A 14,121-nucleotide genomic window follows, 5' to 3' on the forward strand; every position below is an offset into this window, starting at 1 on the left:
TAGAGTGCAATGGCATGATCTCGGTTCACTGCAACCTTCGCCTCCCAGGTTCAAGCAATTCTCCTGCCTCAGCTTCTCAAGTAGCTGGGATTACAGGCGTCCACCACCACGCCCAGCTAATTTTTTATATTTTTAGTAGAGACGGGGTTTCACTGTATTGGCCAGGCTGGTCTCGAACTCCTGACCTCAGGCGATCCACCTGCCTCGGCCTCTCAAAGTTCTGGGATCACAGGCATGAGCCACCGTGCCCAGCCTCAAAAGACAGTTTTTCTTTTCTCAACTAGTATAAAGTATCAACAGTGTCTCTTCTTAGGTAAGGACAGTATTTATGGTTAAAACTGAGATTTTTCACACCAGTTTATATTAGTACATGCTGGTCTCTTGACGTATTGGTTTCTTAGAGAAGCTTTGTTTGTAGGATTTAGAAGTTAGGATTTCCGATAAGAATGTGTATCTAATCTTTCTGTGGGAGTTTTTGAAACTTTGGTGATATTTGGTACTGACATCTGTTTCTTTCTCTACTCTCTTCAATGTTAGCTTCTTGAGAGAAGAACCTTGCTTTATATCCATACCTACATATACAGTGCATATTTGTGAATGAATAGTTGACATGCCTACCGTAGTGTTAGGCATTGCTAGTGCTGAAACACAACAAATGAGTAAGATATTAATGGACTTCAGATTTAGAACAATTTATTACAAAATATTACAGTTTAATATAGGCTAGAAGATATTTATAAAGTATTAAGACTATAACTGAAGCTGTTCCCTTGGAGGGAAAGAGGAGAGTAAAGCCTACAGAAAGGGCTATTTGAAGGTGAGTAGTGCTTTGTTAAGAGGGAGAAGAAACATTGGTAGAGGTATAGAGGTAACAGAATTAGCAGATTCAGGGAGACCTGAAGTCACATGGACTATATTGAGTTATCCATTATGAATAAAGTGGAAAACACAATTTTGTTGGAGTTATGAAAGGGAAGTTTGCTGGAGGCTTGACCCAATACATTTGTCTTTAGTCTGTAGGAGAGCCATCAGATGTTTATAAGCAAGGGCTTAAGGGGTTTCTCCCCCAAAAGTAAGATGGCTTTATTGCTTCACATTTTAAAGTAATATTCAAAAGTGTACTTTCAAAAGACAAATGGTGACACTTTTGAGGGAAAGACTGATGTTGGGAAGATCTGTCAAAAGCAGTGGATCAAGTGTAGGGAAGATAAAAGCTAGGGTGTAGGTAGAGAAAAAGGTAGATGGTAGATGCTAGATGTTCTGATGGTAGAATTGACTTGGAGACCAACCAGATTTGAAGATAAATGTGGAGAGAATGATTTTATCAAATCCGTTTGTCCAAGCTAGAAACCTTCATTGTTCATAGGAATAGGGAAGTTAGAGTAACTTATCAATATTAACATTATTGTGGAAATATATTGTATTCATTAGATAGCAATCTAAAGTTGAAGGAAATATGCTAGTTACGGAATATTAAACAGTGGTTAACTTTGAGGGTAAGATTATGAAGAGCAATTTTCCTTTTTAATCTTTAGTTTCCAGATTTTCTAAAATTAGTAGACATAAAGGAATTCAGAAAGGAGTCATCAGTTTATAGGTAATAAAGGAAGAAACACCAATGAAAAGAGCATTTAAAGAAGTAGAAGTCAGGAGGAAACACCAAATAAGATAATTTCAAGAAGTCAATGGGAAACATTTTTTTAAATGCTACAGAGGTCAAATGAAATGAAGAATGAAAATAGGTCGTTCACTTATAAAAGCTTCATTGCTATTTCAGGAAGCACTTAGGACTTTAATTCCAATTTATTGAAGGATTGTGTAATAGTGTTGATGACCTTACTGTGCACCAGAATTAGTCCTTAACGACTAAAAACTACCAGTATATATTAAAAGAAATGCTTTTTGTTTAGCCTAATCTTTGTATTGTGAATATTAGTCCTGATTGTACAGTTGTGAAATGGTTCAGTTAAAGGGGGCACACAATTGAGGAAACAGATTTGGTAATGCAATGGAACACCTCAGATTTTTAAAGGGGGGCTTGTAAAATCAGTAAAAATTGTACATAATTGGGAATAAATTTATATGGAAGGGTGGAATTAGCCATAAAATGGCAAGAAAGAATAAGGCTTATAAAACATTTGTTTGACACGTGAAAATAGACTTGAATTGTTTGGTGAATGATTTGATCGAGGTAGACTAAAGGTGACAAGACAGGAGAAAAGCCAAACTAGGAAATTCTTGTTGTGCTTCTAGTTTTTTTCTGCTAAATACAGTAATTGGCATACTTAGCAAAGCAAGAGAAAACTGAAGCCCCAGATGAGTGAGAAAATAACAGGATTACTTGGTAGATGGTAGGGTGATAGTTGCTAGGTATGTGATGGTAGTCAATTAAATAGAGACCTGTGACAGGAACTGTAAATGTCCTGATTTTTCAGTCAGATGTGGGAACTATTGAGCTTACTTTTCATCCCTAGCAAAAACCATAGAACCAATGAATAAAAAAACTTGACAGAGTAGCTCATGATAGCATAATGGTCAATATAGAAAAATGTTGTATGAATAACAATTAAGAGTTTAGTAACCAACTGATTTTAGGGAAGTCTCCAGGTGTATGCTGCCAGGTGCTATCCTTGCCCTGCTTTTTTCGGAGACCTAATAAGTAGTTATGTGAGTACCTGTGTGCTAAGTAAGCACTTATTTTAGGCTTTTTACGTGAAGCAACTCATTAAATCATCTCAATAACTCTGTGAGACAGGTATTAAGGTAGGAGAATAAATGATTAAAAGATAAACTATACAGAGCCTGATAATTTTTTAAATTAGTCACCAAATTGGAATACCAGATTAACCAACAGAAGGTGTTCTAAAAGCATTAGGTTACAGTTTTTTATTTAGGAACAAATGATCAATTACAGAGGAACTGAAAGAAAACCTGATTTTGCTAATGTGATTTGTGAAGAAACGATGGGGATATTTTTTAGTTATAGAAAATTATAAAACTTCAGTCTACAGAATCAAGGGGTGTAATCACTCAGTACTGTGTATTGGTTGGGTACAATAAGAATAGTAGTGAAATGCACTTTGATAAGTAATTTATTTAGAACCTATCCAGAAGACAGCAGTTAGTATGAAAAAAGGTTGTGTTCAGAAAATTAAAAAGAAACAGTGGAAATCAAGGGAATATATGTTCATACTGAGAATACAGAGTGGTTTTCTAAAGATCTTATGGTGAAATAGGCTACCTTTTTCAAAGTAATTCTTTGACAATCAGTAGAAGCTAAGCAGACCAAATTAGGGAGCTTAGATGCTGTAATAAGAAATTACAAAGCACCCTCCGCCACCCCTCGCAAAGGAACTTGGAAACCAGTTAGGTGCTCCCACTTTACTTTTGAGGAGTAAATCCCAGAGTTGTTCAGAGTTACTTGAGAGTCACAACTGAAAGCCAGTCTTTTGACCTCTGTGTTCTTTCAGGAACTTTAGTTGATTTCTTGGGTTAGAAATGAAGTTTAAATTTGACTTGAGATTTGTTCCAGTTCTACTTTTATTAAAGGATGACTAATTTTGTCAATGACTTTTTCAATTTTAAAAGTAAATATGTGGAAAAGGGTAGAAGGTCTAAATTTTATGAAGCTGAACATCCTTGTCTGTTGTGTTTTCTGTGATATGAGTAGGACCTAAAATAGTGCTGATGCATTGTAGAAATTCAATTGTGGTTGAATGAATAAGGCATTGGTTAAGAATGGAATCAGAACTGGATTCTATTCTCATATTTGCCATTTTTAGCTCTGTGCCCTTAAGATGCCTAAGTGTTTTCTCATCTGTGAACATTAAATTAGATTTTCTGGTCTTTAAATACATTTGAAATCATACTGTATAAATACCTTATGTCTCATTTCCTAATGACGTCTTGAACCATAAAGTGTGTTAGACTTTAGATATTTCCAGGAATTTGTTATAAAAATATATTTGTTAAGAATACTTGTGCATAAAGCTTTTTTCACATTACAGATTTCCCCAGGAGAGCTTTTCTACAGTGTAATTATTAAGAAAAATATCTGTACATTTTGATACATGTTGCTAAATTGCATTTTTAAAAGGTTGTACCAGTTTACTACCATAAAAGTATACGTGTTATCCTTAGCTCACTTTTTCAACATCTAACATTTTTTATCTTTGCTGGTTTGGTATGTGAAAGTATTAATCTGTTTTATCTGAATATTTTTATTGCTAAAATTCAAAGTTTTTAATGATTTAGGTTTTGAGCTTTTGTGTTTAAAGTTGAATGATTGATATTCAAGGACGATTTATTTGCTAACCTAGTATCTTTCAGTAATTTCACATACGAGTGCCTGTTCTGTGCCAGGCACCATTAATCTAAAATCTAGAGATTTAGCTTTGAATAGAAAGTTCCTGCCGCTCAAGAATCTTATATTCTGGTAATTTAATTCTACTGATTTGCCTAGAATTGTCAATACTACTCTGGTGTATTTATACTTTTTCCCCTAGGTTTGAGTTTAAAAGCTTGTGCTTTTTGTGTAATCAGGTATCAGTCCCTTGTGATTTTTTTCAATTGATTTCAAATCTAGAAAGTTCCCCCTTGCAAAGATTTTACAAGTATACACATGCGGCGGGGGGGTAATATATGTATATGTGTGTGTATTATGTATGTGTGTTTTGGGGTTTGTTTTTTTTTTTTTTTTTTAAAGACAGGGTCTCACTCTGTCACCCAGGCTGGAGTGCAAATCTAGAAAGTTCCCTCTTCCAAAGATTTTACAGATATACACATCTGGGATGCGTGTGTGTGTGTGTGTGTGTGTATGTATATGTGTGGCTTGGGTTTTGTTTTTTTTGGAGACAGGGTCTCACTTTGTCACCTAAGGTAGAGTGCAGTGGCAGTGTCAGGATACACTTTGTCACCTAAGGTAGAGTGCAGTGGCAGTGTCAGGATAACAGCTTGACCTCCCGGGCTCAGGTGATCCTCCCACCGCAGCCTCCTGAGTAGCTAGGACTATATGCATCTGGCTAATTTTAGCTAACATTTGTATTTTTTGTAGAGATAGGGTTTTGCCATGTGCCCTGCTGGTCTCAAATTCCTGGGCTCAGGCGATACACCCACTTCACCCTCTCAAAGTGCTCAGATTACAAGCGTGAACCACGGAGCCTGGCTGGTTTTTAAATATATTTTTTAAGGCATTTAACTCAGTTCATCTGAATACATTTTTATATGCTGTTAGGCAAACAACTAAGTTGTAGATTTTTTTCTCCCTATTAAAAAAGAAGCCAGATAACATTTACCTACTGGTTCCTTCTACCACCACCTTTGTTGGTGTCTTTTGTAAACCAGGATCTGTTGAATTGTCTACTTCCATTTGCCCTCTAATTTTATGTAATTGTTTTTGTGATAACTTCCATTTTGTTTAATAGTGAAATACTTACAAGTTTTTTGATGCTGCTGATAAATAATTTGAAGCTGGGTGTGGTGGTGCATGCCTATAATCCCAGCACTTTGGGAAGCTGAGGCAGAAGATCAAGACCATCCTGGCCAGGATAGTGAAGCCCTGTCTTACTAAAAATACAAACAGGAGCTGGGTGTGGTGGCATGCACCTGTAATCTCAGCTACTTGGGAGGCTGAGGCAGGAGAATTACTTGAACCTGGGAGGCAGAGGTTGCAGTAAGCTGCGATTGTGCCACTGCATTCCAGCCTGGTGACAGAGTAAGACTCCCTCTCGAAAAAGAAAATAATTTGCTGCTGGGCGTGGCAGCTTACACCTATAATCCCAGAACTTTGGGAGGCTGAGGCGAGTGGATCACCTGAGATTAGGAGTTCCAGACCATCCTGACCAACAAGGTGAAACCCTGTCTCTACTAAAAATACAAAATTAGCTGGGGGTGGTGGTGCATACCTCTATAACCCCAGCTACTGGGGAGGCTAAGGCAGGAAAATCACTTGAATCTGAGCAGCGGAAGTTGCAGTGAGCTGAGATCATGCCGTTGCACTCCATCCTGGGCAACAACAGTGAAACTTTGTCTCAAAAAAGAATTTGCAATGCCATAAAAATACAATTTAGCCAAATTATTAGGAATTATTTGAAAAGTATTAACATGTCTTACCTAAAGTTGTTTGAGTGGTATGTGTTTACCTTTTGAAAAATAAAGGCCTCCTCCAAATGGATAAAGGCTAGGAAAAGAGAGCTCTAATCAGCAAAGATTCTGGGAGAAGGGAAAAGCTTTTTTCAACTCTTATGGTAAGCGTCCAGGGATGAGATGAGAGTGAAACGATAGAACCAGATGCCAACATTCTTGTTGGGGAACAATTTAGAGTATTAAAAGAAAACGCCACCTTTGATGCTTTCTGATTCTGGTTCATTTTCCCTTTGGGTGAGAAAAAGAGGATTTCTCTCTCCTACCTGCAGAGATGTGTGGTAGGATTGCAGATTTGAGAATGTGGGTTTTTTGCAGCTTTCAGGGATATTACATTTCAGATCATGTCATTGTGTTCTTGTTTAAGTAGTAATCAGAACTATAAACATGAGGCCAGGTGCAGTGTGCCTCATGCCTGTAATCCCATCACTTTGGGAGGCCAAGGGGGCAATCACTTGAGGGCAGGAGTTCAAGAACAGCCTGGCCAACATGGTGAAACCTGTCTGTACTAAAAATACAAAATTAGCCGGGTGTGGTGCATGCCTGTAGTCCCAGCTACTTGGGAGGCTGAGGTGGGGGGATCTACTAGAACCTGGGAAACAGAGGTTGCAGTGAGCTTGGGCCACAAGGTGAGACTCTGTCTCAAAAATAAATATGCCCTGGGTGACAGAGCGAGACTTTGTCTCAGAAATAAATAAACATGAAAGTCATTCAGTGATCTAGAATAATGGTACTCAATTTTATACTGCTTGTTAAAAACATATATTGGTAATATGTGTATATATTTATAAATTGTGTGATTAAATTCTGTCTGCATTGTAAAACAGTGGTACAAATAAAGAGGAGAAATATGAAGTGAGGGATATTATAAAAATAGTTTACTTGTGCAGAAATGTTCTGTTCTCCCTAGAAATACTACATTCTGGATTGCTGGTTTTGAAGTGTTTCATTTTGAAAAGCTTTATAATAATGAATTAATATCAGGTAAATCTACTTGTAGTATGTTGTATTGCATCTAATATAAGTCCATATCATAGTCTTTGATTTTTAACTTTTGGCATACTTGTCATATTTCATTAGATGGTTTCTTTCTTAAAGTGGAGGTTGAAGAACTAATACTAGAAATAGAAATGTCAATTCCCATGCTCTTTATATCTGCTTGCCTTACCTTCCATCTGAGGTTCTTCTGCAAGAATCTTTCAACCATTTTGTCTGTCTGGTTTTGTTGTTGTTCTGGGTTAAAGACTTGCTGTGTTACCCAGGCTGGAGTCCAGTGGCACAATTTTAGCTTACTGCAACCTCTGCCTCCTGGGTTCAGGCAGTTCTCTTGCCTCCACCTCCTCAGTAGCTGGGACTACAGGCCCATGCCACCATGGTTGGCTAATTTTTGTATTTTTAGTAGAGACAGGGTTTTACCATGTTGGTCAGACCAGTCTCAAACTCCCGACTTCAAGTGATCTGCCCACCTTAGCCTCCTTGTGCCAGAATTACAAGTGTGTGTGCTATCACACCTGGCCTCATTTGTCTATTTATGAAAGTAGTTTAGTTACACTAGATAGCTAAATTTATATATCTTCTCATTGAGCATACTGTAACATGCTAAGAGCAAATGAGTGAGGACTTCACTGTCGGCCTCTTATGAAGTTCTCCACTCTTCCCTCAGAATACTTGAGTAATATGTGATACTTGTAGACCATCTGACATACCAACTCGGTGAGACCTAGTCTATAAATACACAGTAAATATTTATAAAAGCTCATTTTTATCTCTGGGCAGAAAAATTACAATTATTTTCTTCTACACCCCATTGGATTATCTGTGTATACTCTACTTTAGGGAAACTAGTGACTGAAAATGATAGGTTCTATTTAAAGTTGCTGGGCATTGAAAAGAAATTGGACTGAATAGTCTTATTCCACCAACTATCAGAGTCCTTGTGGCATTTTCAGAATTATATGTGTCATCGTATGTTTTAAGGGCTTTAAAAAAAAATACATTTCACCTTTTTTTTTTAAGTAATGTTAATGCTCTATGTTATCCTATGTCAGTAGAAATCTAATTAATTATATTTTGCTAAGCCTGAGCTAAAAATGTATAAAGGTTGACTGTCAAATGTGCATTAAATTGTTACTGATCGTATTTATCAACATTATACTACAACAGCTGTTTGAGATGGAGAACGTTTTTACTGTGTCATCAGATCCTCACCCCTCTCCTGCAGCCCCTCCTTCACTTTCTTTACCCTTATCTTCATCTTCTACCTCATCGGGGACTAAAAAACAAAAGAGGACCCCAACTTATCAGAGATCTGTAAGTCAGGAAAGCAGCCATCTCAGCTTATCTTGCTTTGTGTTAAGAGCATGACCTAGGATTGCCACTCATTCTGGTTGAAATGTTCTGCAGACTCACTCTCTAACTTCCCTAATGTTTTTTTTTCACCTTCAGTCTCAGTACTGAAGATAACTTCAGTAGTTTAGGATGTTGCTGCTCAAGTGTCCAAGAATCAGAAGCATTGTTACCACCTTGAATCTTAATAGAGTTGGAAAATCCCCACACCCACTGAGTCTGATTTTGTATTTTAAACAGAGTGTCAGTTAACTTCGTTTGAGAAGCTTTGGTTTAGAGCCAGACCTTCTTGGTTTTATTCTGCTATTTGATTGTGGCAAGTCATTTAACTTCTCTGTCTGTTTTCTCATTGGTAAAATGAGGCTAATATTTTCTTGTGGGCTTTTGTGAAAGTTAGGTGAGCTAATATATGTCAAACACAGAACGGTGGCTAGTGTAAAAGAATTAGAACTTAATTACCTACATGTGTGGTGGGTTTGATTTAACATGATTTGACCATCGCACATATTGTTGACTCATACTTTGGTTTGTCTTTCTAGAATTTTACTTTTTTCCTAATGAAAATATATCCTTTTTATTAATAATATCCAACATCCACTTAAATGGAAATACTTATAAATCAGATTTTCAGTGAAAGGACCTAAAACATAATTGTAATAATTTGAAAGTACCATTACTGTGGTAAATTATAGACCTAGGCTTTGCTAAGGATTTTGTCCTATTTTGTGTTTCATAGTTTGTTTTGTTGTTTTACTCAAATAAGGCAAAATGAAACATCTAATGTGATAGTATTTTATGACTAGCAGATACCATTATATTACTTTTAAATAGCTCCCATTTTGCTAAATGGGAAAGAAATGATAGTTAACAGTTTTCATCATCTGTGTGAAAAGTGAAGGGTTTCTTTCAGGTAAAGATTTTTTTTAATGTGCCTGTGAAATGGTTCAGCATTTTAAAAATGAAAATGCTTGTGCTGTCTTGGAGTTTTGTCTCAGAAGTTTTCTAATGCACTATTTTGGATGGTCTTTCATTAAAGGACCTAAGCATGAATTACTCTGAAGTTTTCTAGTGTAAATATTGCACTGCATAGAAAATTGTTTATTTTGTTAATCTCTACTAACTTTAGATGTGCCTTCCAAATGCATGACTAACTAAATAGTATTAAGGTATTGGCTGGAGTTTCAAAATAGGTGTTCCCAAATCTCTTAGGGAAGAATCTTTGGTAATTTGTGGTTGCTGTCTCTTAATGTTAATTGCCTTTGTTCTGAAATTGTTTTAGTAATTTTCAGTTCATGTAAAGGCTGTAGTTGCTATACCTTTATATTAAACCCCAGAAATTCTATTTTTATTTGGTAAGTGGAAATTCTACCATAAATAGGGGCATTTCCCCAATATAACTTGTTTTCCCTGAAATGTTTTATTAGCTAAATAAATGTTGCAGTAATAAAAGTCCATAATCTTCCTTTTACTTTTTTTTTTTCCTTTTTATATGGAAGATTTAGTGACTTACTAAAGACTTAATATGCTATGGAGATAATGTATAGATCTGTATATATTCTTTTTCTTTTTAAAACAGATGAGCTTTGATCCAAACCTTCTCCACAACAATGGACATAATGGGTACCCTAATGGTACTTCAGCAGCACTGCGTGAAACTGGGGTTATTGAAAAACTATTAACCTCTTACGGATTTATTCAGTGTTCAGAACGTCAAGCTAGACTTTTCTTCCACTGTTCACAGTATAATGGCAACCTGCAAGACTTAAAAGTAGGAGGTAATCTGTCAGTTCTCCTTTGTAAAAATGTAATCACAAAATTTGTCTTGCATATCTGCTTGATCATGAATGTTTTTTAAAAAAAAAAAAAAAAAAGGTTTTATGTAAATAACATTTTGGACTTTTAGTTGTACTGTTTACTGAAGAATATCTGTGTAAACCAGCAGAATCCTTAAAAGATGTCTTTGCATATATTTACAATAAAATGCTTGGAAGATTTCTTTGTTGTTTCCCCTAACGATGACTGTTTACCTATAAGATTTTAAGCCAGTAGGAATATTGAACTTTTATAATGTTATTTATGTTATTTTATCAGGTACTATTTTTGGTAGTACCTGAAAAAAGTAATTCTTAGAATGTCACTTCTTAGATTATATGGAAATTCATCTTGGCTGACACCATACAAATTATTTTTACAGGCGTAGCATCGTATCTCAAGCCTGTATTCCCAGCGTTTGGGGAGGCGAGGGCAGGCGGATTCCTTGAGCTAAGTAGTTCAAGACCAGCTTGCAGCCTTGGCAACATGGCAAAACCCCATCGCTACAAAAATTAGCCAGGCAGGGTGCCTTGTGCCTGTAGGCCCAGCTTCTTGGTAGACTGAGGTGGGAGGATCACTTGAGCCTAGGAGGTGGAGGTTGCAGTGAACTTAGATGATGCCGCTGCACTCCAGCCTGGGTGACAGGGAGACCCTGTCTCAAAAAAAAAAAAAAATTTGTTTTTACATGTGAAAGTGTTTGGCTTTCTAAAGGACTGAAATTATGAGCCCCTGCATTTAAAAAAAAATATGTTCGAGAAAAGAGCATAATAGCTAACAAGATGCATCTATAGGAGCATTGTTTTGATTAATCCTCATGGCAGTTCTCTTTGGAATTATTCTCCTTTTACATATGAGAAAACTGAGGGACAGAGGAATTGGGGAAAAAAAAAAAACTTGCCAAAGGTTATGATTGTTAAATCATCTCATCTGTAGTATATGTAAATGCCATAAAAACTAACATTAAGACAACATGGGTCTCTCAGTCTAAGATGGTGGTTCTGAAACGTTAGTGTGTATCAGAATTATGTGAAAGGCTTGTTAAAACACAGATTTCTGTACTTGATCCCCAGAGTTTGTCTTTAACTAGGACTTGAGTGAGGTCCAAGAATTTGCATTTCTTTTAAGCTCCCAGGTGATGTTAATGCTGCTGGTCCAGGCACCAGGCTTTGAAAACCACTGGTCTAAGGCAATTCGAATGCTGTGTTAAGTATAGCTTGGAAGCAAGATAATGTTTTGCAAAAATAAGTGAAACAAACATAACACATTCTTTGTTTTAGATGATGTTGAATTCGAAGTGTCATCTGACCGGCGGACTGGGAAACCCATTGCTGTTAAACTGGTGAAGATAAAACAAGAAATCCTCCCTGAAGAACGAATGAATGGACAAGTTAGTGACTTTGATGTTTTGTGTTTTTATAGGGCCCTGCATTTGCATATCTTTCACATTAGAAAAGGAAGATTATCCCCATCTCCTCAGTTTGCACGAAAGAGAGCTATAGTATATAAAGATTACTATTTTAAGATTATATCAAAAGCACTGGCATTTCTTGACCTGAAATAAAAATATGGTCAAGACTCAATTGGCTTTTTATATACAACCCTAAGTCAATGCTTACAGTCAATTTACGTACTGTAAGTTTGAAACTTGGCAGCATGACATCCTCTTGTGGATCATATTAAAATGCATCCCTGTGTATAGTATAGAGGATATTAAAATTCAGTTTATATTGCACAGTGCTGCTACTGAAATGATTAGCAATGGAAATTTTTTTTTTTTTGACTGGTAGGTTGTGTGCGCTGTTCCTCACAACTTAGAGAGTAAATCTCCAGCTGCCCCGGGTCAGAGTCCAACAGGGAGTGTATGCTACGAACGTAATGGGGTAAACTTGTGTATTTTTCTTAAACCTTTGCCTGATCCACCATGTGATCTATAAGCGTACTTTAAAATTTCAAAATAGTAAACGAAAAGCTGCAGTTGTTAAAATCAGTTCTAAATTTGGTTTCTAAGAGGCTTCAAATGCAGCATAATCAAAAAATTTAAAAAGAAAAATTCCATAGGACTTCCAAGTGTCTTAGCTTGCCCAAGTATGACCTTAGTTAGAACATTAAGGTAAAATGTTCCTTTTAATCACTTTTTTGGGGGTTGTGGGGGGGGCATCTTTTTTCTGGTTTCTTTTAAGCACTAACGCCAGCTTTTTTTGTTTGGAATGTTTTATATAAAATTGTTTTTTTGAAATGTAACTACAGTCTCTGGGCAAATGCTTCCACATGTGTAAGCTTTTTGAAGTTGGATTGCTGCTCAGCTGTGGACTCGCAGAAGTCAGCACCATGGAGGGGAAGTGTGTGTTTATATGAATAAAATAACTTATTTGTCATAAAGTATTTAATTTTAAGAAATTTGACTTAAAATGCCAGTATAAGAGGTTTTTAAGTAAATCACAGTATACAGTTAATATGCATCCTGCCAAAATAGTAATAATGATTTATTAATTCACAGGAAGTGTTTTATCTGACTTACACCCCTGAAGATGTCGAAGGAAACGTTCAGCTAGAAACCGGAGATAAAATAAACTTTGTAATTGATAACAATAAACAGTAAGTTGTTTTTTTTTTTTTAATTTCCTCACTTGAGTGTTTTTTGTTTTTGTTTTGTTTTCCATTAAGAAATCTGAAGTGAGTTAAAATCCTAACCTGTAAGTTTGGATAGTTTTCATGAACTTTTAATTTATCAGCTAGTGATTTGTGATCCATGAGTATCACAGCCATGATGCAGTGTGTCAGAAATAGGAAAATAATTAAAACATTGTCAGGGTTTTCAAGGACCTGTTCTAGAGATCATGAAGGTTTTTCAAAAAATAGTGTTTTGAGGGAAGGATATAGTCAGAGGAAAAAAAAGCATTGTGGATAGAAGAAGTATCATGTCATGTTTTGGGGAAATGGCCAAAAATTTGATTGGATTGACCAGAAGGTTAAGTTTAAGTATTCTTCCACAATTCTAGGAATCTTTGAAGTATTTAAAACAAGGAAGTATGATTGATTTAGATCTTTGGAGGTGGTGGAAGTGATAGACTTTTGAAAAATGGGGATGCTGTTGACAAGAGTCAATGATGTGACAGTTAACATGAAAGATGACTGCCTAATACGGATAGATTCAGAGGATGGGGTGGAGGAGTCAGGTCACATTGAGAAGATGGACTCATCAATCTTAATTGGTGTGGATAAAGGTGGGATTGGAATTCAGATAAGTCCCAAATACTGTTTTTCTGGCCTGGTCTACTGGGCAGACATAAACTGGGCTAAGGAGATAAATGGAGAAAGTTGAAGGTGGGAAAAGAATCATACTTATTTTGGCAGTTTTTGAGTGTTTTTGATATATCTGGGTAGAGATACCAAATTACAGTCTGAAGGCCTGAACTTATATAGTTGTTAATCCTCAGAACAGCTTTACCTGGTAAGTTTCTTCATCTGTAAAATGAGGTGTAAGTTCTCACAAAGTTACCTGTCGACATTCATGCTGCTTTTAAATAGCAGACATTTAAATTCCCATCTGACTCTAAAGCCTTTTCACTACAGTAAGTTATAAAAGCAGGCAGACTTTTCCTGGTGTCTTTGTTAGACTGTTACATTTTTGGGGGGTGGGGGGAAAGCACATTTTGGGTTATTTGTCCATGAAAAATTAAGGGAAGGTAATTGCTTGGTGTATATAGGTCTCTTAAAACATTTAGAGTAACAGTACTATCGTGTCTTAAATAGTCTATGCTATCTTAAAAACAAAATTGAATTTACATTGCTGCTGCACAAAGATGAGGGTATAAAAGCAGC

The 14,121-nt window shown here is 36.3% G+C and overlaps 1 protein-coding gene across 8 annotated transcripts in view; it reads left to right on the forward strand.

Moving 5' to 3' along the window:
* Positions 1-14,121, forward strand: part of CSDE1 (cold shock domain containing E1) — a 41,268-nt gene that overhangs the window by 8,258 nt on the left and 18,889 nt on the right. For 2 of the 8 annotated variants that reach the window (XM_017524222.2, XM_037737007.1), the window contains exons 3-7: positions 8,305-8,451; positions 10,064-10,262; positions 11,577-11,686; positions 12,087-12,179; positions 12,797-12,894. In XM_017524222.2, coding sequence (XP_017379711.1) covers positions 8,314-8,451; positions 10,064-10,262; positions 11,577-11,686; positions 12,087-12,179; positions 12,797-12,894 — 638 coding nt within the window. In that variant the 5' untranslated portion in view covers positions 8,305-8,313. The remainder of the gene's footprint in view (positions 1-8,304; positions 8,452-10,063; positions 10,263-11,576; positions 11,687-12,086; positions 12,180-12,796; positions 12,895-14,121) is intronic. The other 6 variants (XM_017524226.2, XM_017524227.2, XM_017524228.2 and 3 more) reach the window with 4 other exon arrangements.

The sequence above is a fragment of the Cebus imitator genome, unplaced genomic scaffold (genome assembly GCF_001604975.1).
Source record: "Cebus imitator isolate Cc_AM_T3 unplaced genomic scaffold, Cebus_imitator-1.0 Scaffold32, whole genome shotgun sequence".
Lineage (NCBI taxonomy): Eukaryota > Metazoa > Chordata > Mammalia > Primates > Cebidae > Cebus > Cebus imitator.